The 24,093-nt window shown below is 42.8% G+C and overlaps 1 protein-coding gene across 1 annotated transcript in view; it reads right to left on the reverse strand.

Annotated features, from left to right (window-relative positions):
- The window catches only part of tenm2a (teneurin transmembrane protein 2a), a gene marked incomplete at both ends in the record, with an annotated part of 272,638 nt that overhangs the window by 70,530 nt on the left and 178,015 nt on the right, over nt 1-24,093 (reverse strand). Inside the window, one exon of the mRNA XM_084041921.1 lies at nt 6,463-6,701. Within this exon, the coding sequence (XP_083898047.1) occupies nt 6,463-6,701 (239 nt within the window). The remainder of the gene's footprint in view (nt 1-6,462; nt 6,702-24,093) is intronic.

Raw genomic sequence — 24,093 nt, forward strand, 5'->3', positions numbered from 1 at the left:
TCATCCCAGAATAAAAATCAAAGAATGTCTTTGCCATTTTTCCAATTTTCTAGCCTACCCAAAAAAACGTTTTTTTCATGTATACTGCGTCTCAACCCATTGAGCTAACAGTTGGATGACAAATATAGCCTTCCTGGTAGTTTTCACTTGATCTTCTGGAAGCCAGTCTGCAAAGGAAAGAATCATAGGAAAGACATCAATGGGATTTGAACTCATGGCCTCCACACTTAGTGATTTTTTCGGATTTAACTTTCGTTTCGGTGGCCTCGGCCGCAGCGTGGCGGTCCAGGCACCCTAGGCTGCAATGCCAGCCTGACAGCGTGTCGCGGGTTCGACTCCCGATCCCGACGACCTTTGCTGCGTGTCACCCCCCCATATCTCTCCCCATTTCCTGTCAGTCTACTGTCATCTATCAATAAAGGCAAAAAAAGCCCCAAAAATATCTTTAAAAAAAAAAAAAAACGTTTGTTTCGGTAAAATACATTTTACCGAAACGAAAATTACCAATCAACTCTAAATTGCCTGAAACGTACTCCTAACAGGTTTTTGGAGGGACGATTTTGGCCTCCACACTAAGCAGAATATCAGAAAAATGGAGCATTTTCCTGATTTTTTGGTGGGATAGAAAATTGAAAAAATGAAGCGATACGATACGATACAACTTTATTGTCAGCTTTCACCGAAATTTGCTTTGTGTCCATGACGTCACCGTTCAAGATACAGGCAGGACATACACAATACATTACACAAAGTACATTACAGGACATACATCACAGAAGCAGACAGAAACAAGCAATGTTTTATTTAGGTTCTGAAACGAAAATCAGTAAGATAGACTTGAGAAGTGAATTCGAATTGAATCTCAGATTATACTAAGATACCTTCACAGGGCCCGGGGTATAATCTGAGCTTCAAATTGGAAGTGAATATTTGAAAAATTGAGCGATATCTAATTTGGGGTCTGAAAGGAAAATCAGTAAAATAATTGTTTAAAAAGTGAATTGGACTGAAATGTGAGATTATACTAAGATCCCCTGACCATTTCCCTCACATTCTCCCTGTTTTATTTGTCTACCTGTGATTTATATTATGCCACATCCACCTTCCCAAGACGCCAAAGCCTCTTATCCACAGATTGAGGCATAATAGCCTAACCAATCAGACTCTTCCGAATTTGCAGCTGGTGGACATAGAGCAAAACAATAATTTTGCCTCTGAATTGCTTCTGTCATTTCTGATTGGAGGGTCAGACCTTCAGCTCAATCTAGCGATGCCACATATCACATATCCCAAGATTCTCCATTGTAATGACATCAAAGCTGCCTGACAGATGCAGCCTCTTCATGTCTTTCCTAAAGTCAGAGTTTAGTAACTTGGTAACAGCTTTCAACTTGATTTGGTGGTTAATTTAATTTCATTCAGACTTCGAGCGAGATCGTTGATCTTATAACATCACAGTGTTATTGCATGAAATACATGCAGTGTGAAAGATTTTATATGATATCCTATCAGCTGATAATAAGTGAGTTTGACAATTTTCTCCCCTGTGGTGTCTGGGATGACTAAATCTGACTTGATATTTATGCATTATTTTCATACTTATAAACCGATTTCAGTTTTCATTCTCTTCATTTAACACTGAAAAGTCTGTTTTAACCATGCTCCAGAGTAGGGCAGTAACCTCAGGGCTAAACTTGGTGCAAGCGCAATTAAAATTATGTGACGTTCCCTTAGCCATAGGCTAAAATCTCTCTTTGCCATGAGAAGGGACTTTGCCATGAAAGCACCCCATGTTGACTTTTACATTACATTTACCTCTCACTGCTATCCACAGACTATAATGATATGAATGAATAACTAGCTAGCGTGTAACATTGCATGCATTCATTTTATTAGGGCCCACGGTTAGGATTGCATTCCAAACCAAATGATTTCATTGTACTAAACGAGTAAACAGTATGTATAACTATAAAGCGAATGCTTTCAAATTTACAGACTATATTGATGGCTGTGATTGCTTGCGAGGCAACACTGAGACTAAACACACAAGAGGAAATCCAATGAAAAACACTTGTGAACATAAACTGTAGCACCAGTGCTCTAGCGAGAGTGAGACCTTGTAAATGAAGATGGTGATGGACAATGAAAGAAAGAAAGAATATTAAGTACATTCACAGCTAGCTCAGCTATTCATCAGCCATTCAACAGCTAAGAGGTCCTTGCCACCAAACGATGGCTGTGCCCACACCCAGAACACGCGCAATGCATCAGGAAATATTTAGAGCACCTTGGTGTCTGTAAAGCGTTTCCCCCCTCCTATGTTTTGTCAGCTCGATGTGTGTGTGTGTGTGTGTGTGTGTGTGTGTGTAATGCTCCACAGAGGATGGGTCTGTCTGAGTGCCCAAGGCTAGGGGCCTTGATCCGCTTTGGAGGACACACATATTGCTCTCAAGGGCACTCCATAGGGATATGCACACATGCAGGTGCACACACACACACACACACACACACACACACACACACACACACACACACACACACACACACACACACACACACACACACACACACACACACACACACACACACACACACACACACACACACACACAGAATGAACACTTCAAAATACAAGCGAGAATACTCACACACGGTGGATAATATATACACACACATTTAATACTAAAAACTTTTTGGGGATATAGCTACAAGGTTTCCACCCGACAGCAATGATGATATATAAATGTACATAGCCTACTATGAAAATTGACAAAACTCTGTTATGTCTGCCAGCATGAACATTTCTCCTCAATCCAGTCAATGTGAAATTGCACATGGGCATTGAACCTTGGCATAGGCAGGGTCTGACTAAGGAAGCTGATTTCTCCATTTCCCCAAATTTAAGCTGATTATTAGCATTTTTGGCAAGTCTGAGCTGCATAGGGCCACGGGCAGAGTGAATAATAGCACATGAGTGAATGTAACCCACCATGTAACCCACAGTGAATGTAACACAAATGAATAGTGAAATAAACGATTCCATGTCTTCGCTTTCGGGCGGAAACCTTGTATCTCTTTTCATAAATTATTGGTCGTCCTTTAACCACTTAAGCCTTACTTATATACTTTATTGTATATGACAATGTGCAAAAGTAGCCAAAATAGCAGATCTACCAGGTTGAACATGGTTAAATCTGTCTGTGGTGGATTTTTATAAATATTTAACTAATGCAAAGTAATAACAAGAGCTTGTGGTTAAATAATAACCACATTTTATCCATTGGAACCAGGTTATTTTTTTCATTTCCTGAAAATAACGTCTCTGTCCGACAGCGACGATCTGCGTCTGTGTGTTATGCAAAACATAATGAGGTGTGGTGACGACACCAGGAGTCCATAGACTCACCTTCGATGCAACTCAGTATATATATATATATATATATATATATATATATATATATATATATATATATATATATATATATATATATATATATATATATATATATATATATATATATATATATATATATATATATATATATATATATATGAAGGCGTCTTATATGAATAATTAATGCAGAGGTGTTGACAGGTTGTTTTTACTGCTGATGCCATAGTTTCCTCAGATTCCCCATCTGTTGACTCTGGTCTCTGGGGGGGGAGAGGTCAATACAGAGTCACAGTGACACATCTGCTTCCTCTAGGACACACACGCACACGCTCTCTCGCACACGCGCACGCACACACACACACACACACACATGCGCACGCACACACAATTGAAGTTGAGGAGGAAATCAAATCAATACCCCCCCTCACATACACCCACTCACCTGCATTCGCTCTCGCTCTCTCTCTCTCTCTCTCTCTCTCTCTCTCTCTCTCTCTCTCTCTCTCTCTCTCTCTCTCTCTCTCTCTCTCTCTCTCTCTCTCTCTCTCTCTCTCTCTCTCTCTCTCTCTCTCTCTCTCTCTCCCACCTCTCTCTCTATCTCCCTCGCTCCATCTCTCTCTCTCTCTCTCTCTCCCTAGCAGATAGTTGTCAGACTCCGTCAGTCTCTGCCTTACTCTCGTTACATCCTGGGTTCCTCAGGTGCTCTGTAAGCATTTTCCTGTAAGTACCTGCCATTCCTTTGACTACATCTGTCACATGCTGGCCCCAGATCAGTGAACAGCCCTGCACTTCCCTGCTGGGTCTGTTAACTCCCCGAACAGCCTTTGCTGTCCTGCAGTGTGGGCCTTCATTCCTCTGTGTGTGTGTGTGTGTGTGTGTGTGTGTGTGTGTGTGTGTGTGTGTGTGTGTGTGTGTGTGTGTGTGTGTGTGTGTGTGTGTGTGTGTGTGTGTGTGTGTGTGTGTGTGTGTGTGTGTGTGTGTGTGTGTGTGTGTGTGTGCGCGTGCATCGATTATGTCTGTCTGGCTGGCTGTCTGTCTGTGTTTATCTACTTGTCGAATGGGACTGCAGATGACTGATATCAGATCAGTCAGAAACTTCTGATATGGCGCGGCGGGAGACTAGAATTTGGAGATTTCAACAGCATGGAGAACATTTTGGACGGATTGGGTGGATGATATTTTAACATCCACCAGAACAAAAAATAATGTTGACTTTCTCGGTTATATTTTCTTTTTTACAACTCAGCCACGATCACAGTTTCAGATTAATCTGAAGACATGATGGTGGAGCTGCAGAGTACATTCACCCACTTAAACCCTGTACGTTGTTGAGGGGAGTGCCTCAGGGCTCTATAGTAGTGACTTTTCAGTTTTCACGATAAATATCTTCACTGATCTTTATACTTGCACAATGGGGATATTGTTGTCCTGTTATGGGACTTCTTCCTTTGTTTCTTTCTCTATTCTTAAGACTATATTTTGTGCAACTGCAAATCGCTGTAGCTTACCTGGAAATTAATTTCATTGGTTTCTTCCATCTCCAAATCCCTGTTAACATGTCACATATGCCCCTGTTCACTCACTGTCCCCAGTATCACCATCTGTAACCTCCCCCTCCACCATAGCTCTGGGACTCGGTCACATTTAAATTAACAATCTGGCAAATCGGTCACTTTTTGACCTATTTTTGAACATTGTATAAAAAATGTAAAGGTAGTCCCAGGATCCGACAAATGTCTGCAGTTTTGAAGGAGTGGTAAAATAAACGTAAGGATCAAAAAACTATTTTAAATCATGCTTCTTGTCAGCCTGTACACAATCACACATACACTCTCTCGCTCTCACTCTCTCTCTCTCTCTCTCTCTCTGTTGCTGCTGATTGAGAACGCGTTTCCATGTTAAATTCGACTTGGATGATTGGCAATCTCATCGTTTCAGCCATTCACTCAATTCAATTGGCTTTATTGGCATGACATTTGACATGTGTTGCCAAAGCACAATTACAATTAGGACTTAAACAACAAACAACATAAAATCAATGAAATTACATAAATGAAGGAGATGGTGCGGTAAGTAAAATATGGTATATTTCTGTGTCCTACTCACTTTTTTTTCTCGCTCACTCACTTTACAACACGCACAGATGGGAAATATGCTGTGTTGGTATTGAGTACATGAGTATTGTAAGGCATGTGGGAATAGCAGCGTGAGATCGGACTGAGGGCAGCTGTTCTACAGATACGTAATGGTTATTAATGGAATACCATATATTAAATCAAATAAAATTCATTTTCATGTGGACTGGCGCCGCAGACCACCACACTTATTTTACTCAATGAGATTTCCTTTGATAAACAACGCAATGCTCAAGTGCACACTCAAGTGCACACTAGGACAAGACTAAATACAATCAACTGACATGCTATATGCTGTGTGTGTGTGTGTGTGTGTGTGTGTGTGTGTGTGTGTGTGTGTGTGTGTGTGTGTGTGTGTGTGTGTGTGTGTGTGTGTGTGAGCTTACTACCCAGTGGTGGAAAAAGTACTCAAATGTTTTACTTAAGTAAAAGTATCAATACAGCAATGTAGAAGTACTACTCTGTTACAAGTAAAAGTCCATAATACATTTTACTTGAGTAAAAGTACACAAGTATTGGTATCAAAATGTACTTAAAGAACCAAAAGTAAAAGTACTAAAATGTTTGAAAATAGCAGATCTACAAGCTCACAACGTGTCTCGATGTGACGCGTTGTGAGCTTGTAGATCGGCTATTTTCAAATAGCCTAGTTATAAAATAGGGCTAAAGTGGTTAATGTATATGTTTTATAATGTAATAATCTATATCTACAAAGTAACTAAAGTGTTTATAAAGTGTTTTTACAATATTTGCCTCTGAGAGTAGTGGAGTAGAAGTAATGCAAAATTGGAAATACTCCAGTAAAGTAAAAGTACCTCAAAATTGTACTTAAGCACAGTGCTTGAGTAAATGTACTTAGTTACTTTACACCACTGTTACTACCGTAACATCCTCAGTGTAATGTGTGTTTGCGTGCTTAACCCTGCCCCCTACCTATGAAGTAGGACAGTAGGATGGCCAGCAGGGCGGCAGCAGAGATGGCCGTTACGGCGGCACACTTCCAGCTGCAGTACTTGGACGGCTTCTTCAGCTTGAAGGCGGAGCGGGAGAAGGTGTTCCTGGGCAGGAGGCGAGGGGGTGGGGAGTACACCGTTCCAGAGGTCAGGGGGTAACCGGGCGACGAGCTACTGAAGAGGGGAGTGGTCCCCGACGATGTCTTGAACAGAAAATGCCTGTAAAGAGAGAGACAGAAAGAGAGAGAGAGAGATTGCAAAACATCAGTGTGGTTAGTCACGGGCGTTTGAATGTCATTCGTAAATCAATATTTTCTCTGGGGACTGTTTTCAAATCAATTTGCGCTTTAAAATGCATTAGAACGCAATGGTAACACAATCTTGACCTCAATGAATTTGTTTGTGTTGGATGGATTACATAACTCAAGCAAGTTTCAAGTCTCTGCGAGTTGATTTTCATACCGGACGTCATCAGCAATATCAGTTACTATATCAGCAACCTGTCAACACCTCTGCATTAATCAGTTAGTTATCAGTGTGTGTGTGTGTGTGTGTGTGTGTGTGTGTGTGTGTGTGTGTGTGTTTGATATAAATATTTGTAGTAGAAAAGCACCCCTCTACACACACACACACGCACGCGTATACACGCACAGCCACGTACAGGGTCACATATGTTCAAGGTAGTGTCCAATTTCACTTTCCGATGAATCCTTCCTGCCATATGGGGTTCGGTATACATCACCTCATCGGCCTCCCAATTTAGCCCGTTCCACCTCAAGGTCTCTCCTTAACCTCAACCTGGCCCGCCAACTACCCCCCCCCCCCTCCATCTCTCTAGGAACGAGTCTGTCTGTCTCCCTCTCTCTCTCTCTCTCTCTCTCTCTCTCAGGGGGCAGCAGATGACGAGTGCCATTCCTTCCGTTACGCTTTGTGCCCCCATGGGGTCAGAACTCAGGGAGAGGATAAGAGAGATTTGAACCATCATCCTCTGCTCATATTGCTCATTATCCTCAGCTATTTGTGCCACCTGCTCACACTGCTACAGACCCCACCGCCCCGATTGCAGTTTCTCTCATGCTACTAGTACCATATTTTTTTTCTCTCTCTCTCTCTCTCTCTATCTCTCTCCCCTCCCTCTCTTCTGTACAGACGTCCAGCTTCTTTGTTCTGAGCGTCAAGAGTCTTTGTTTCCATTGTAAAGAAAAGAAAGAACAAAACAGTGGACTTGAATGTATTCCTCAAAGACACCATGTGACCTTCAGAACACAGCAACTATACGGACGCACGGACGGACAGACAGACACACTCACTCACACACACACACACACACACACACACACACACACACACACACACGCACGCACGCACGCACAGTCAGGTGTTGTGAGAACAAAGCTTAAGTGTGAGTGTCGCATATCAGAGAGGTCGATTCATCTGCGTGTTCTTGACCTGAATGTGTGTGAGTGTGTGCGCATGTCTATGGAAGTCCCTGCACACATGTGTGCCTGTGTTTGCGCACATGACACACACTCACACATGAATGTGACAGAACAGACTGTGTAGCAGCTGATGTTGTTGCAGCGTGAAGATTGGGTCGAGGAGCACAGATACGCTATCAATAATTCCATTTATTCCACAGGCTTTCAAAGTGGGGGCTGCCGGGGGGGGGCAAATTGCAAAGGAGAGGGGGAAAAATGTACTGTATATATATATATATACATACACCAATTAAATTAAAAATATGATCATGCCAATTTTGGGGAAAAAACATTCAAAATCCTTGTATCTTGTTGTCTGGCTGCATCCAGAGACTATGGCTATTTGGGGGTCTCCCTCTCTCTCTCTCTCTCTCCCCCATCACTGATTGGCGGATTGGTGTCGAGCAGGACTGCCCCCCTTCCCCACCTGTCTCTGCCTGCCAGGTACACTGTGTGACAACACAGTAAAGTAGGGGGTGAAGAAAAAAATAAAGGTACAGATATGCAAAGAGAGAGAGAGAGAGAGAGAGAGAGAGAGCAGAGGTGATGCAAGAAGACGGTTATTTTCTAAAAATGCCAGACTCCCATCGTCACATCCATCACTTTGAGCACATGCGCACACACACACACACACACACACACACACACACACACACACACACACACACACACACACACACACACACACACACACACACACACACACACACACACACACACACACACACACACACACACACACACACACACACGCACACAGGCAATCACTGGCGCCTAGCCAATGGAGCCAACGAGAGCACCGTCTCTCGCACTCTACCATTGACAGCAGCCCCCCCCCCCCGCGAAAAAAAAACCCTACAGGTATGGTGTGTGTGATATGAAATGTAAGCTTACCATAATCACAGTAACCTTTAATCATATTCCATCACATTCAAGGGCTTTTGGAGAGAAATGGGACAGACTCCAGTCACTATCAGTTTAGAGCACTGCAGAGGGGAGGTCAGGTGTATGAGTCTGTGTCCAGCTGATGCTCGTTGACACTCGCTAATGTTATATACATCAAGGCAATTATGTTTCTGCACTGTCAAATAGGTCTACATCTATTCTAAGTTCTATGTTCCCCGGGTTCTATGTTCCCCGCTTACCTAACCCTAAACCTAAACCTACCCCTAACCCTAGTGGGGAACATAGAACCCGGGGATCATAGGGATGACCGCCGTTAAATCACGCAAAGACACCCGACTTAATATTTTGAGGGCAAAATAAGAATTCATTAATTAAAGAAATAATTAAAAAATATTTGCTCGCGGGTGAGTGAGTCTCTCTTTGTGCTGCCGTACTTATAGAGTGAGTTGGGCGCCCGTGACACACACACACACACACACACACACACACACACACACACACACACACACACACACACACACACACACACACACACACACACACACACACACACACACACACACACACACACACACACACACACACGGAAGGCCCTGGGGCCAGATTGGTTCCCCATTGCATTTTAGGCAGTATTTTCCTCAAAACCTATCTTTATTCTTAAACTGATATGATGAAATCTTTTCTAACGAGAAGCTATCCCAGATGTTCACAAAGGCCATAATTTCTGTACTGTTAAAAAGGATAAAGACCCCCCCTGGAGTGTTGCTCCTACCGCCCAATTAGACTGCTATGCTGCTCATACCAGATAAGGCCCTCTCTCATCATCTGGAGACTGTTATTACCACTAGTATAGACCAATTATTTGTTTACAAACATTGAGACTGGACTCACAGGTGACTCACAGGTGTTTCATGTCATCAACTCCCAACAGATCCCCAAACCTGTTGTTTCATTCAACCTCCTCTTGTGTTGTGTGTTGGCTAGTGAGTTGCGCCCTAGACATATATTTCATCACACAACAGTATTACGCGCCGAGAATAGCTGACAAACAAGCTCACAACCGTGTCACGGATGCGACCGTTTTGAGCTTGGAGGTCTGCTATTCTCGGCCGTTCTCTGCGCTCGTCACCTTCGCGGGACGGAGCATAAATTAGGCTTTTGCAGCCCAGCAGGCTCTGGTGCTGTGATCATAGATAGAGCATTCCATCCGTTCTAATGACAGCCACTGGAGGAGGGGTTTGGGGGACAACTGCTTTAATAAATTATTATACATTATTATCGTAAATTATGAACAGAAACAGAAAAGATTATATATTTCAAGAGCGATCACAGTAAAAATCCTAAGCATTCTTCCTCCATACTGGGAGAAAAACAGCATCTGAAAGTTTGATGGGATGCATTTTTACACGTAAGTGCAGTGACCACTTTTCCATTGCATCTTATGAGCGTTAGGGTTCATTTGGTGCCGGCCTGCGCGCGCATACTGGTTTTTATCAGTCTGACGTTGTTTGATAAGGGTAATAGATCTTGATTCAGGCTTTATACCAGGGAGGTAGTCCTACTTTAATGTGCTACGCCTATTTTACATTTTATACACAGACTACCTAACCATGCATCCTGGAGTTATTATTTATCTAGATGCTGAAAAGACTTTTGATAGGTTTGAGTGGGACTACTTATTTGCAGTGCTAAAAAAATGGGTTTGGTTCAACTATTTGTGCTTGGATCAAAATATCATATTCAGTGCCTAAAGCCTCTGTCAACACTAATAATATCACCAAATACTATCCTCTCCACAGAGAGACAAGACAAGCCTGTTGTTTAGCCCCCTTCATATTTTATTTGGCAGTTCAGCCTTGCAATACCTCTACATTCCAAAAAAGAAAAATCTCAGAGGGATGACGAGAAAAATGTACCATGAGGTGTCAGTATGCAGATTATTTACCCCTTCATATTTAAAACCCAGAAAAGTTAGTACCATATTTCCTAGTAAACCGTTTGGGAAATTCTCAGAAAAGACAAGATATATACAACATCTATATAATATAATACAAGTACATTCACAGCACTTCTTACACATAATATTACTCCCTCCCTTATTGTCATTCATTGTCTTCCTCTTTCTTTCTGCTTTGCTGATCGTCAGCACAGTAAACTCTTTGAAAGAGGCTAAAGACAGCATTAAGACAGCTCGGACTGAGTTGAATGTGCACGTGCGCACGTGTACGTGCAAGCGCGGCGCACACACACACACACACTATGGGGCTCGATTAGTGCCACGTAGCACACCGATTTCCTCAAGTACGCATGCATGAACGTCTACCGTTTTCTTACACGAGCGAGTGTGCGTGCGTGTGTGTGTGTATCTGAGCATTCACGTGTGATTTTTTTTGCGCGACACACAGTTTCGCCTGCGCGTGCGTGTGACAGTTTGTCCATTATTGCCCTTTTCCTCCAGTAGATGGTGCCAGTGAGCCAAAAATAATAATATTAATAATAATAATAATAATATTACCTATGTATTTGTATCATAACTAAAATAGTTAGGAAGTTAGGGAAACAAGAGGTAATCATATTATCTGCAATTTGAATACTACACTATTAGAATATAAAGTCAAACTGTGATGAAAGTTGTTTTTTTATTTGCGCAATGCATTGTGGTCAAAATCTTTCTGCAGGCATCTGAGATCCGCCGTTACGCCAGGTACGGTGTACGCCAGCTTTGGGAATGTAGTGCGTTTGTATGTACACATTGTTGTTCTTCCAAATTAGTAAACATCTCCGGACATTTTACTTGCTTCGTATGTGTGTTGGACTGGAAGTGGAACCACATTTCTTATCCGAAAAAGACCTCTGTGGTAAGTTTGTGTTAATGTTAAATAATAACTTTAACGTAAATGAATTGCAGCATACAGCTGCAAGGGAGCTAACGTTAGCCCTCCTTAAATTAGCCACAAAACCTTCTTCCCCATATATATATATATATATATATGTTCTTCCCCCTCAAACATTCAGTCCAAATGCAGTTCTAAGTAGTCAAAAGGTTTCGTTGACATTTGTGTGTGTAATTGTGTTAACACTTGGATTAATAACGTTAGCTTGCTAGTTTTTTTTGCCAGATTCTGTGAGAGAAACAAGCAACCAGGTCTATAGGAAACAAGCCCAAAATAAGTGAGTATGGGCCATATGAGCACTTTAAACATAACATCATCAGCTACAAGATCGTTGTGAGCTTGTAGATCTGCTATTGTCGTCAAATAAAACTCCGCCGTAACCTAATCGGCCCGGGGTTATGGCGGACCCCTTGGCGGCGGTCACGGACCCCCCTAACTGACTGAACAACGCTTCCAAAATGGGTGTGGTGAAAGCTGCTTTTAGACCCTCTATACTTAGTACTTGCACTGTACTTGGTGTGTGCTCTTCGCCAACAATAGCCGATCCACAAGCTCACAGTGAGATCTGCTATTTTTGGCGAATGTTCCCCCCAGCTCCCAGAATGGGGATACTGGGGTTCAAGTGGTTAACCGTCAAGTATAAAGTTATTTTAAATCTGTCATAATTGAAACAGATATTACAAAGTAACAATGTAAAAATGATGGGGTGCCATGGATGAAGACATTATTTACAGAGGTGCCCTGAGACAACCATGTTTGAGAACCCCTGGTGTACAGTACACAGTAAAACGTGTGTCTGTTTGTTTGTAAAGCTACCTGTCTTAGAGCTGTCATATCAAAATGATATTTTTGTATATTACATGATTAGCAGTAGTTGAACGTAACTATTTAAGTACATTTACTCAAGTACTGCATTTTAGGTACTTTTACTGTACTTGAATTCAATACTGTACTTCTACTTCACACCTCAGAGGCAAATATTGAACTTTTTACTCCACTACTACAATTATTTGTAGATGATGATAATTTGTAAGTAATTACAAACAAACAAAAATACATGTTTACCTCTTTGGTAAGCTAGACCATAGCCTGTTGGGTCCTTGTATACAGTGTGTTATGTATCACTGCTTACTGTAATATGTTTTATAATCCGATTCCGTGAGTAACACTTGAATCATTCAGTGGCACACGTTTACCACAAATAGAAAATATATAAATGTATGCATTTGTGTTTTCCTGTATCCTCTGACAGGAGTGGTGGAGCAGCTGGTTTATTACTGGTGACAGCTACGACACTCATCACTGTGCCCTGTGTGATAAGGTGGGCTGGTCTTCTCTGAGAGGCGCAATAGTCATTGGCGCCTATTTATTTATAAAGCCCTGATTGGAAAATTACCATGCTACGTCAAAAACCTAGTCACATTCTAACTCACTCCAGCGATTGGCTAGTCCTTCTGGTTCCTTTTGCCAGTTCGGTAAAAGACTGCCTTTAGCATTGGTGCACCCGATTCTTGGAACCTCTTGCAACAAGAGCTTAAACTGAATACCCTAGCATCTATTGGCCATTTTAGGAATTTATATAATAACCGTGCATTACCTGTATGCAACCGTTTTAACTGATTGCTGTCAACATGCAAATGTTTTTACTGTTGTCAACATTATCGTTTCTCTTGTTGTTCCTATGTTATTTATGTGTCTAATCTCGGCATCATTGTAAATGAGGGTCTTCCTCAATGATCTTTGACATGGGTTTTTTTGTGCTCTGACATGCACTGTTAACTGGGACCTGATAGAGACATGTGTGTGCCTTTCTAAATGATGTCAAAACAATTTCATTTACCATAGGCCGGGTGCTTCGGTGGCTCCGGTCGGGGGAGCGAGCGGTTTCGGGGACGCTGGCTCCTCGAAACCGCCAGTCAGCCTGCAGCTATATCCTCCCTATCTATGACTACTACTGCTAATTCTGTGCCTGCCACCCACCCTCTAATGTCTTTCTTGTCTGTTTTATCATCCCTTGTCCCGCAGGCTGCACTTTCATCCCCCCTCCCCCTCACCCATCCCTACATCCACCTCTGTCTTCCTCTGTCACTTTATCTCAAGAACCAAGCGCTGCCGTGGCCACACCTGGCACCAGCACACCCCAGGCTCCGCCTGTTTTCAATTTATCTTCTACTCCAGGGCATGCCACCCAGCCAAACACCGCTGCCACTAACTGCGGTGGCTTCACCTCACTACCACCCTCTTTGCTTTCCTGTCCATGTCCACCTCTCAATAACTCCTCCCCCCATCCTCCCTTTTCCCTCTCCACAGCTCGACCCGTGGACCCACCACGCAACGCGCTATCCAGGAACCCCCAAACCATCTCTGCATCTCTCCGCAACCAGCTCCTCCTAGTTAACGCCATCGACCTAAGCTCACTCCTTCACCCCTCCAGCAATAACGAACCCCGCTTTGTGGACTGCGGCGATATATCGATACAGCTCCGCAGCGCCGGGCCAACATGCTCATCCGTTCTCACCGTAGCGGAGTTCTGCCTGGCATTCGGAATCTACCGTGACGTTATTTGGCTTCCTGCCCCCAACACCCCACCAAACCCTCCGGCCCTAGCTGACATTCCAAGCACCTCTCCACTCCCATTAATATTCCCGTCTTGGCTTCCGAACTGTCAAACCACCCAGACTCAGCAACCGTCTGCTTCCTCCTAGGAGGCCTCAATTTCGGTTTTCACCCTGGCCTGTCACCCTCCCCACCGACACCCACCTCTGCCGCAACCTCCAGTCCGCCACCACCGACCCCGACACGGTCACCACCCTGCTGGCCAAGGAAGTGGCCAATGGATTCATAATCGGCCCTTTTTCCACCCCACCCTTCCCCACCTTCCGCATCAGTCCCGTCGGCATTGCCACAATGAAATATTCAGGGAAAAAGAGAATCGTAGTCGACCTTTCCTACCCCCACGGCACTTCCACACCAAGCATTAACAGCCTCATCCCCAGTCAACATTATTCAATGCAATATTCCACAGTAGATGGCGCCATTAATCTGATCCGGCTAGCCGGCAAAGGCGCGTGGCTCGCGAAAGCAGATGCCACTGCAGCCTTTAAGGTCCTCCCACTCCACCCAGACAGCTGGCCTCTTTTTGGGGTTTTCTGGCAGGACGCCTTCTACTTTGCTGTCCGGCTAACATTTGGGTGTAAGAGTAGCCCCAAATTATTTGACACCCTTGCCGAAGCCCTCTGCTGGATATTGGTTAACAACTACAAACTCCCCTACGTCACCCACCTGCTGGATGACTTCCTAGTAGTCACCCCTCCTGCCTCACCACACTGACCTCCGTCTTCAATGCACTAGGCGTCCCCCTCGCCCTGGAAAAAACGGAAGGTCCATTCACTGCTATTGAATTCCTCGGCATCACCCTGGACACTATCACCTTCCAAGCCTCCCTACCCCCCGAAAAACTCGACCGGATCACCCTGCTCCTCTCCAATTACCTGGGCATCCTTCAGTGCAGCAAACAGCAGCTCCTGTCCCTGCTCAGCCACCTCAACTACGCCATGCGTATCGTTCCCCAAGGCTGTTTGTTTATCTCCAATCTCCTACACCTCTCTACCTCTGTCCCTTCCCTCCACCACCAGGTCACTTTTGACCCTCAGTGCCAGATGGAACTCCGCCTTTGGCATCTCCTCCTCACAAACTGGAACGGAATCACTTTTTTCTATAACGATTTCATTTCCTCCCCAGAGGACATACAACTCTACACCGATGCCGCCCCCTCCGCAGGATTCAGAAGCTACTACGCAGGACGATGGTTTTCGTCCCCCTGGCCAGACGGTTTCCACCAGCTCGACCCGGACCACACACAATCTTCCACCCTGTACGAGCTCTACCCCATTGTAATCTCTGCAGCCCTGTGGGGTTCACAATGGACCAGCCACAGCATCCTCATCCATTCCGATAACCTGTCCGTCGTCCACATCATAAACAAAGGCCGTTCCTCATCTCTCCCATCATGTCACTCCTGCGCCGCCTCACATGTCTTTCCGTTACCCACCAATTCATAATCAGAGCTGCCCACATCCCAGGTCACCACAATGCTATTGCTGATGCACTTTCCCCTTTTCTGTTTCAGAAGTTCAAGACACTGGCTCCACACTCAGACCCGCATCCTGTCCCGGTTCCTCCATTTTTGGACATCATCTTTCCATAGCCCATCCTCTGCACCACCTCATCCTCCAGTCCCAGCAGTCTGCCCTCCAAGGTGTAGCAGACTCCACCCTGTCCTCCTACTGGACAGCCTGGAGAAGTTATAAGTATTTCCACCACACTCACGACATTCACTTTCCCTCCCTAGACCTCATCACACTTTCAGCTTACATTAGTCACTGTCACTCCGCCCGTTCCATACGCTCTTCCACAATCAGAGCTTACCTCTGTGGAATCATATTTTTCACTAAACTCATCACCGGTTCACCCCATCCATTCACTCAGCACCCCCAAATCGCCCTCATACTCAAAGGACTGCAGTGCAGCGAACCGTGCCTTCCTCCCAGGCGTTTACCCCTCACCTTAGATATTCTCACCACTTCTATCCACACTATTAGATCCGGCTACGCCAACCCCTTCACCAACTTCACTCTCGAATCCATGTTTCTGATCTGATAGGCTTCTATGGCTTCCTCAGATGCTCCGAATTCACCACAGCCAATACCCATTTCGATTCCTCCATCTCCCCCTGCCTTTCCGACCTAGCAGTCCACGACAACGACACACTAGTCTTCACCATCAAACGGAGCAAATCGTCCCAGTACCGCCTAACACCCATCTATCTGTTCCGTCTCAATTCCCCAGTCAGCCCTTTCAAACCTCTGGCTAACTACGTCCACACCAGACTTTCCCAAAACGCCCTACCATCAGACCCACTTTTCATTAACGAGCATGGAACTGTAGCCACCCGCAGCTGGTTCCTACACCACCTCCGCCAAATCCTCACCCGATCCGGATTCTCCGCAGAGAATTTCTCAGGCCATTAGTTTCGTATCGGCGCCGCTTCGACTGCCGCTAGCCGAGGCCTCCAGGACCACACTGTACAAATGCTAGGTAGATGGTCCCAGGCCTATCAGAGGTACATCCGCACTAACCTCCAGGACCTCAGAATTGCACATAATTCACTAATTTAGTTACCGATCGTGCTAACTTTTTGGGGGTAACAGCCTAAACGTGCTGTGCTGATGACTCCTATTACCAACCTCGAGCACCGTGCTGATCACGCTAACGACCTCCACCCCAGAGACTCCAGGGTCGGCGACCCTCCCCCGGAACCCTCCACCCCTCCGTTCCATTCCATTCCATTTATTCAATAAAAACCCTTAAACTTCCATAAAGGTGTGTTTCTTTGCCTAGTGAATGTAGAATGATGTGCAGGATGTAATTTGTATATATAGATGTGAGAAGACTTAATTTAACTGACTAACCTTTTTTAGAATATTTAATTTTCAAAGAAAAAAAAACACACTCACACTTATGTCAGTGTGCCAATGATCACCCTCCCCTGTGCCAATGTTGGCACTCGTATGTAAGGGTGCCTACCCCTATTGTGTAATAATTCATTGTGGCCCTTTGATGTCATCAGTTTCGTAGGCTTGCCTTCCAGATGACCAGGGAGGATTGTTGTAGCCAACAGATGAGCACCACCTTCCCCACAGGAGTCGGCACCAACCGCCAGTCCTTCCCACTCTACACCTGATGCCCACATCACGTTCAACTCTACGTTACTCTGCTGGCTGCCATCGCTCAAACCCAAGCTACCCTGCAGACCAATGCCCACCGTTCCAACTCCACACTACACTGTTGGCCATCTCTGTTCAACTTCACGCTATAAAAATGTTTTCTCTATACTTGCCTACTTAAAGTTGCGGTTGAATGTATAGGCCAGGGGATGGCAACCTTTTTGACATGAGTGCCATGTTTTAATTTCTTGATAGTCAGTGTGCCATGTCAACATTAAGTTTGATTGTCCATATACTGTACATAACTGTTTTTCTTCTTCTTTATCATGATGTAATGATCATTAAACTCGGATCAATAACCCACTTATCTCCCAGACTCCCTCCCCAGTCAGAGTTAGGAGTTTGAATGGATATAGAATTATGTGCAGGATGTAATTTGTGCATAGATGTGAGGGGGCTTAATTTAACTTGACTAAACCCCTTTTTTGAATATTTAAATTGAAAAGAAAAAAAAAACTTCTCTCACACACTTATGCCAGGGTGCCACTGATCATCCTCCCCTGTGCCAACGTTGGCACCCGTGCCTAAGATTGCCTACCCCTGCTATAAAGTATTGGTTTACTGTATTATATTATATGATATGAGTATGCAACGCCACTATAAGTATGTTGATCGATGTGGTGGAGAACCATTGATTGAGTAACGTATGTCCTCTGGCTGTTTGTATTAACTGATGTCACTATATCAATGCATTACTCTATGACGTCAACACCAGAAAACGGCTTGTGTTCATTTACTTTTAAAACTAGACTATTGCACTACAGTAGTGTAGTTATCAAACTAAATTAAATATGTTGTGCTCTATATATCTGAGGTCACACACTGCCACCAGTGAAAGTAATAAACCAATTGATGATGAAAATAAAACATTTTTTTATGTCCTGATGATGCACCTTGATCCAGGTGAGTATAGGCTAAGTGTGCATAAACACCCAGTAAATGGAAAGGAAAACACGGCAGTGAAATGTTGAAGGTGAAGTGGTTTATCTCGGTTATTATGCCCATTAGACCATTTATTGCGTGGCCCAGGCCTACCCTGGCCCACCCAGCTATTCCCCTGAACCATAGCAACTTAAGTACTAAGTCGTAATGTACCACACAAGCGGCACTTCTGTCCCTCAGATGAACAGTTTGGATCTGGTAACCCTACTTCCTTCGTTATAGATCTATACATGGTCTCTTTCTTTTTCACTCTACACCAAATCTTCTCACTAAAATATGTGTTAAAATATTGTTGTGAGCTTGTATGCATTTTTTGGAATGATTTAGGCCTACCTAGAATGGGCTCATTTCAGGTTCAGGCGGTTAAATTACTGAATTAAATACATTTTTATTTTTATGAATGTAAGAGTGAACCAATGGAAGCAACAATAATTAGATCAAATTGATCAAGTGGTCAAAAAATAAATCAACAAGTGGAGAAGAAAAATAAACATACTCCAGAACAGTAGATGGCGCTAAACATCCAAGGACAATCAGACGTCAAGACAGAGTTCAAGAGTCAAATCTAAGGGGCTAAAGTCCAGTCCTCTTCTGAGACAAAGATCCACTAAAACTACGGGGCCAGGCAGAGGTGAACCTTGGTGAATGATATGGCAAGCAGGTAAGACATCTGAGATACAAAATATTGATTCAAAATGCATTAAGGAAAGCAAGCCAGTTTTCAGAGAACTTTTGGTAAATTTCAATTGTCTGTAAACAACAACCCCAAACCAGCATGTCAGCATGACACCGGCTATAATACTATTGATCGTGAAATGCAACACGGCCAGAAAATAATGTTTGTTGGACCTTGTTTATCGCCTGGATGATGAAAGCACAGCTGTTTTGTTTGCCTGTGCTAATAAATATCCCTCAGAACCACTAGTGCTATGCTATGCTAATACCTAGTGGCCTAGGTATGCAAAGTACAGTCAGGGTCGGAAATATTTGGACAGTGACACAATTTTCATAATTTTGGCCCTGTACGCTACCACAATGGATTTGAAATGAAACACTCGAGATGCAATTGAAGTGCAGAATTTCAGCTTTAATTTGAGGGTATTTACAACAAAATTGAAAGAAGGGTTTAGGAATTGCAACAATTTTTTGTTGCAATATTGTTTTCAAACATAATCCCCTCATTTTAAAGGACCTTAAGTAATTGGACAAATGAATATAATCATAAACAAAATGTTCATTCTTAATACTTTGTTGAAAAGCCTTTGCAGGCGATGACTGCCTGAAGTCTAGAACCCATGGACATCACCAAACGCTGGGTTTCCTCCTTTTTGATGCTTTCCCAGGCCTTGACTGCAGCTGTCTTCAGTTGTTGTTTGTTTGCAGGTCTTTCTGCCTTAAGACGGAAGACATCAGCAGTTGATGACCGCAGGATCATTGCCATGGTAAAGAAGAACCCCTTCACAACATCTACTGAGGTGAGACAGACTCTCCAGGAAGTAGGCGTACCATTATCCAAGTCTACCATAAAGAGAAGACTTCACGAGAGCAAATACAGAGGGTTCACCACAAGGTGCAAACCTTTCATAAGCCTCAAGAATAGAAAGGCTAGATTAGAGTTTGCCTAAACACATCTAAAAATGCCAGCCCAGTTCTGGAACAGCATTCTTTGGACAGATGAAACTAAGATCAACCTGTACCAGAATGATGGGAACTGGGCTGGCTTTTTTAGATGTGTTTTGGCAAACTCTAATCTAGCCTTTCTATTCTTGAGGCTTATGAAAGGTTTGCACCTTGTGGTGAACCCTCTGTATTTGCTCTCGTGAAGTCTTCTCTTTATGGTAGACTTGGATAATGGTACGCCTACTTCCTGGAGAGTCTGTCTCACCTCAGTAGATGTTGTGAAGGGGTTCTTCTTTACCATGGCAATGATCCTGCGGTCATCAACTGCTGATGTCTTCCGTCTTAAGGCAGAAAGACCTGCAAACAAACAACAACTGAAGACAGCTGCAGTCAAGGCCTGGGAAAGCATCAAAAAGGAGGAAACCCAGCGTTTGGTGATGTCAATGGGTTCTAGACTTCAGGCAGTCATCGCCTGCAAAGGCTTTTCAACAAAGTATTAAGAATGAACATTTTGTTTATGATTATATTCATTTGTCCAATTACTTAAGGTCCTTTAAAATGAGGGGATTATGTTTGAAAATTGTTGCAATTCCTAAACCCTTCTTTCAATTTTGTTGTAAATACCCTCAAATTAAAGCTGAAATTCTGCACTTCAATTGCATCTCGAGTGTTTCATTTCAAATCCATTGTGGTAGCGTACAGGGCCAAAATTATGAAAATTGTGTCACTGTCCAAATATTTCCGACCCTGACTGTAGCTACATCATTTTGATCGTCCTTCAAAAGACAGAGATTGAGAAGCACTACACTGATGTACCAATTTCATTTCTTCCCCCTCCCCCTAAATTGTTAGAATTCAGAAGTGAATACACTTTTCACTATGACGTTAGAATACATCCTTTAAGATAAGTAACTCAGATGGAAGATAACAATCATTTAGCTATATAAATTAATTGAGAATAATGAGTACCGGACTGGGCTAGTTATTTAGTTAGTTAATCCATGTCTTTATCTTTTGTCCCCTCCCTCATTGCAGTCCAGAAATTGTTCCTGCCCAGGAATGCTTGGATATAGTGGCGGATGTACTGGAATCAATCGGACGACAATTGATTGATCAGGCAGCAACACTGGATATGGACAGCAATGACCAAGCCATGGACATTGTGGATAATGTCATACAGTTGTTGGCAGGCTTTCCTGACCTCCAAAATGCTGAAGAGATATTTAGAAAGTTAAACGAGGTCCTCGAGAGATTGAATGAGAATGACAACAAGTTCAGATGTGTGACATTTTACACAACTGAACGTGGCAGACAGGCATTCCACATACCAGAAGAGCAACTAAGATACTTAATAGAGAGTAATTTCAGTGTTCCAGAAATTGCCCGTCTGTTGGACGTGAGTGTCAGAACCGTCCGCAGGCGTATGACAGATTATGGCTTAAAAATAAGCGACACTTACACAGATATTACTGACGAGGATTTAAGAAGGGAGATAGCAGACTTTCATGTCGACTGTCCAAATACAGGATACAAGGTCGTGCAAGGCTATTTAATGTCCAAAGGCATCAGGTGATAATTATTGATACGCATACACACAAATAAGCTGTTAATGAAATGTAAATTGACATCGTTGATTGTAACATAGGCCATTATTATTTCTTTATATTGAGTTTTTATTATGCACCAATGACAAGGGGATATTGATGCAATATTAGTAGTTTACAAACAGTAGCGAGTAGTCTAGGTTATTATACAGCCAAAACAGTGTGTGTGTGTGTGTGTGTGTGTGTGTGTGTGTATGTATATATATATATATATATACACACACACACACACACACACACACACACACACACACACACACACACACACACACATATATATATATATATATATATATATATATATATATATATATATATATATATATATATATGAGACACACACACACAGCTACTTAAAAAAAAGGGTCAGGAGTGGAGCTTTGTTTTTGATTGTTTTAACAATAGACTGTCAGGATTCAGGACCAAAAGGAGACGGCTACAGATATGGTATTCTTGTAGATCAATTATTATATTTATATATACTGTATATAAGGAAGCAAGCAAACGGTGTTACAGAAAAATGACATATTACTGTTAAATTCTATACTAATTGTATTATACAGGGTACAACGGTTAAGAGTTATGGATGGCCTGAGAGCAGTAGATCCTTTGGGGACTATTGTTCGTGGACTGAAGGAACAGATCATCCCAAGACGGGCATATAAAGTTTGTGCTCCCCTCTCTCTTTGGCATATAGATGGGAACCACAAATTGATCCGGTAAGCTGTGTCGTCGTCCATTATTTGCATTGTTTACCAGGTTCTTGGGTGTGTTTTGACTGTCTTCACTTACATGTCTTGCTTTTTTGGTCTATAGTTGAATAATTAACAAATGATGTATTATGTGGTAACTAACAGTCAGTCTTCCATAAACAGCATTGTGGGTGTATTTGTATAAAAGGTCAATAGGTCAATAGGCAAGAAGAGGAGGCGCCTTTATTACCCATTCTGATCTTGCAGATTGTAAATTATAGAAATGTCCCTGTTGTCCGATTTCCCCAGCAGAACTCAGCAGCTCTTAGAGAATAGAGTGGAGCCCATAAGCCTATTGCTTTTACACCATTTCTTGCAGTCAAAATTGATTTTATTTTTCATGAATGTGTTACTAGTTGTCATTACAAACACATCCATGCCTTGGGTATCGCATACAACAAAAAGGGCATGGATGTGTTTGTAATGATAACTAGTAACACACTCATGAAAAAAGAAATGTACTTTTCTGGTGTAAAAGCAATAGGCTTATGGGCTCCACTCTATGCCCTGAGGGCTGCTGAGTTCTGCTGGGGAAATCGGACAACTGGAGCATTTCTGCATAATACATCCTATGGACAGTAATTTGGGAACAAAACAAGTAAGAAACACAGCCTAGAAGTGATTTAGGGCGGAGTTGTCCTTTAAGTAAATATAATCTGTTGCAATGGCTACCACAGATTATAATTTGCATCTATGGGACTGATAATGCCACAGCAAAGACCCAATCGAGAAGTGTTTTCAAATGGATGTGTATTTGTTATGTGCTTAAATAACATTCTATTAATTGTCCTAATTTGTTATATGCTATACACAATGTTTGCCCCACCCCCGCTACCCTTTTGTGGTATAATTCTGTGTTTTAACATGATGGAATGAGCCTGCATAATTATCAATTTCATCCTCCAGACAGTTAAGATTTTCGTTGATAATGACCATGGTCTTTCCCTCTTATAACCCTTAGGTGGCGTGTTGTTATCCATGGAGGAATCGATGGTTATAGTAGAAAGATAATGTTTCTTAAAGCGAGCACAGACAACAAGGCTTCTACTGTTTTCAGTGCCTTTTTGAGAGCCGTCCAGGAACATGGTTTGCCAATTAGAACTCGGACTGACAAAGGTATGCTATGAATTGAGTACACAACGCAAACATGGACATCCAGGCTTTTTGTCTTATTTACTAAACTTGAATATGATATCTGGGACACATGTTTCTAAAGTTTTCAATCTATTGAAAAGGTGGTGAAAACATGGATGTAGCACGGTACATGTTGGAACACCCAGACAGAGGACCAGGTAGGGCTACATTTTTTAGCAAATTGGTCTATATTTCAAATTATTTTACTTTATATTTTGATAAATTAATGCCATAATTTATCATACTGCATTTGGGCCTCCAACATGTGAATCTGTCAAATCTGCAAGTTTAAAATGCCTCCCCATGTCAGTGGGTTAGCTTGTAGATTAGCTAGTATTTAGTTGCATGAATTAGGGTGAATGCTTTGATTATTGATCACAGGAAGAGGCCCTGATTATAGGCTTGACTTTCAAGAAGGTGAATTACACATTTCCAGTTTTATAAATTTTTGTTTGGTTGGCTTCAGAGGAACATTTTATCAAAAACGTATGTAAA

This window comes from Gymnoscopelus microlampas (assembly GCF_963454915.1).
Source record: "Gymnoscopelus microlampas genome assembly, chromosome: 18".
NCBI classification, from domain to species: domain Eukaryota; kingdom Metazoa; phylum Chordata; class Actinopteri; order Myctophiformes; family Myctophidae; genus Gymnoscopelus; species Gymnoscopelus microlampas.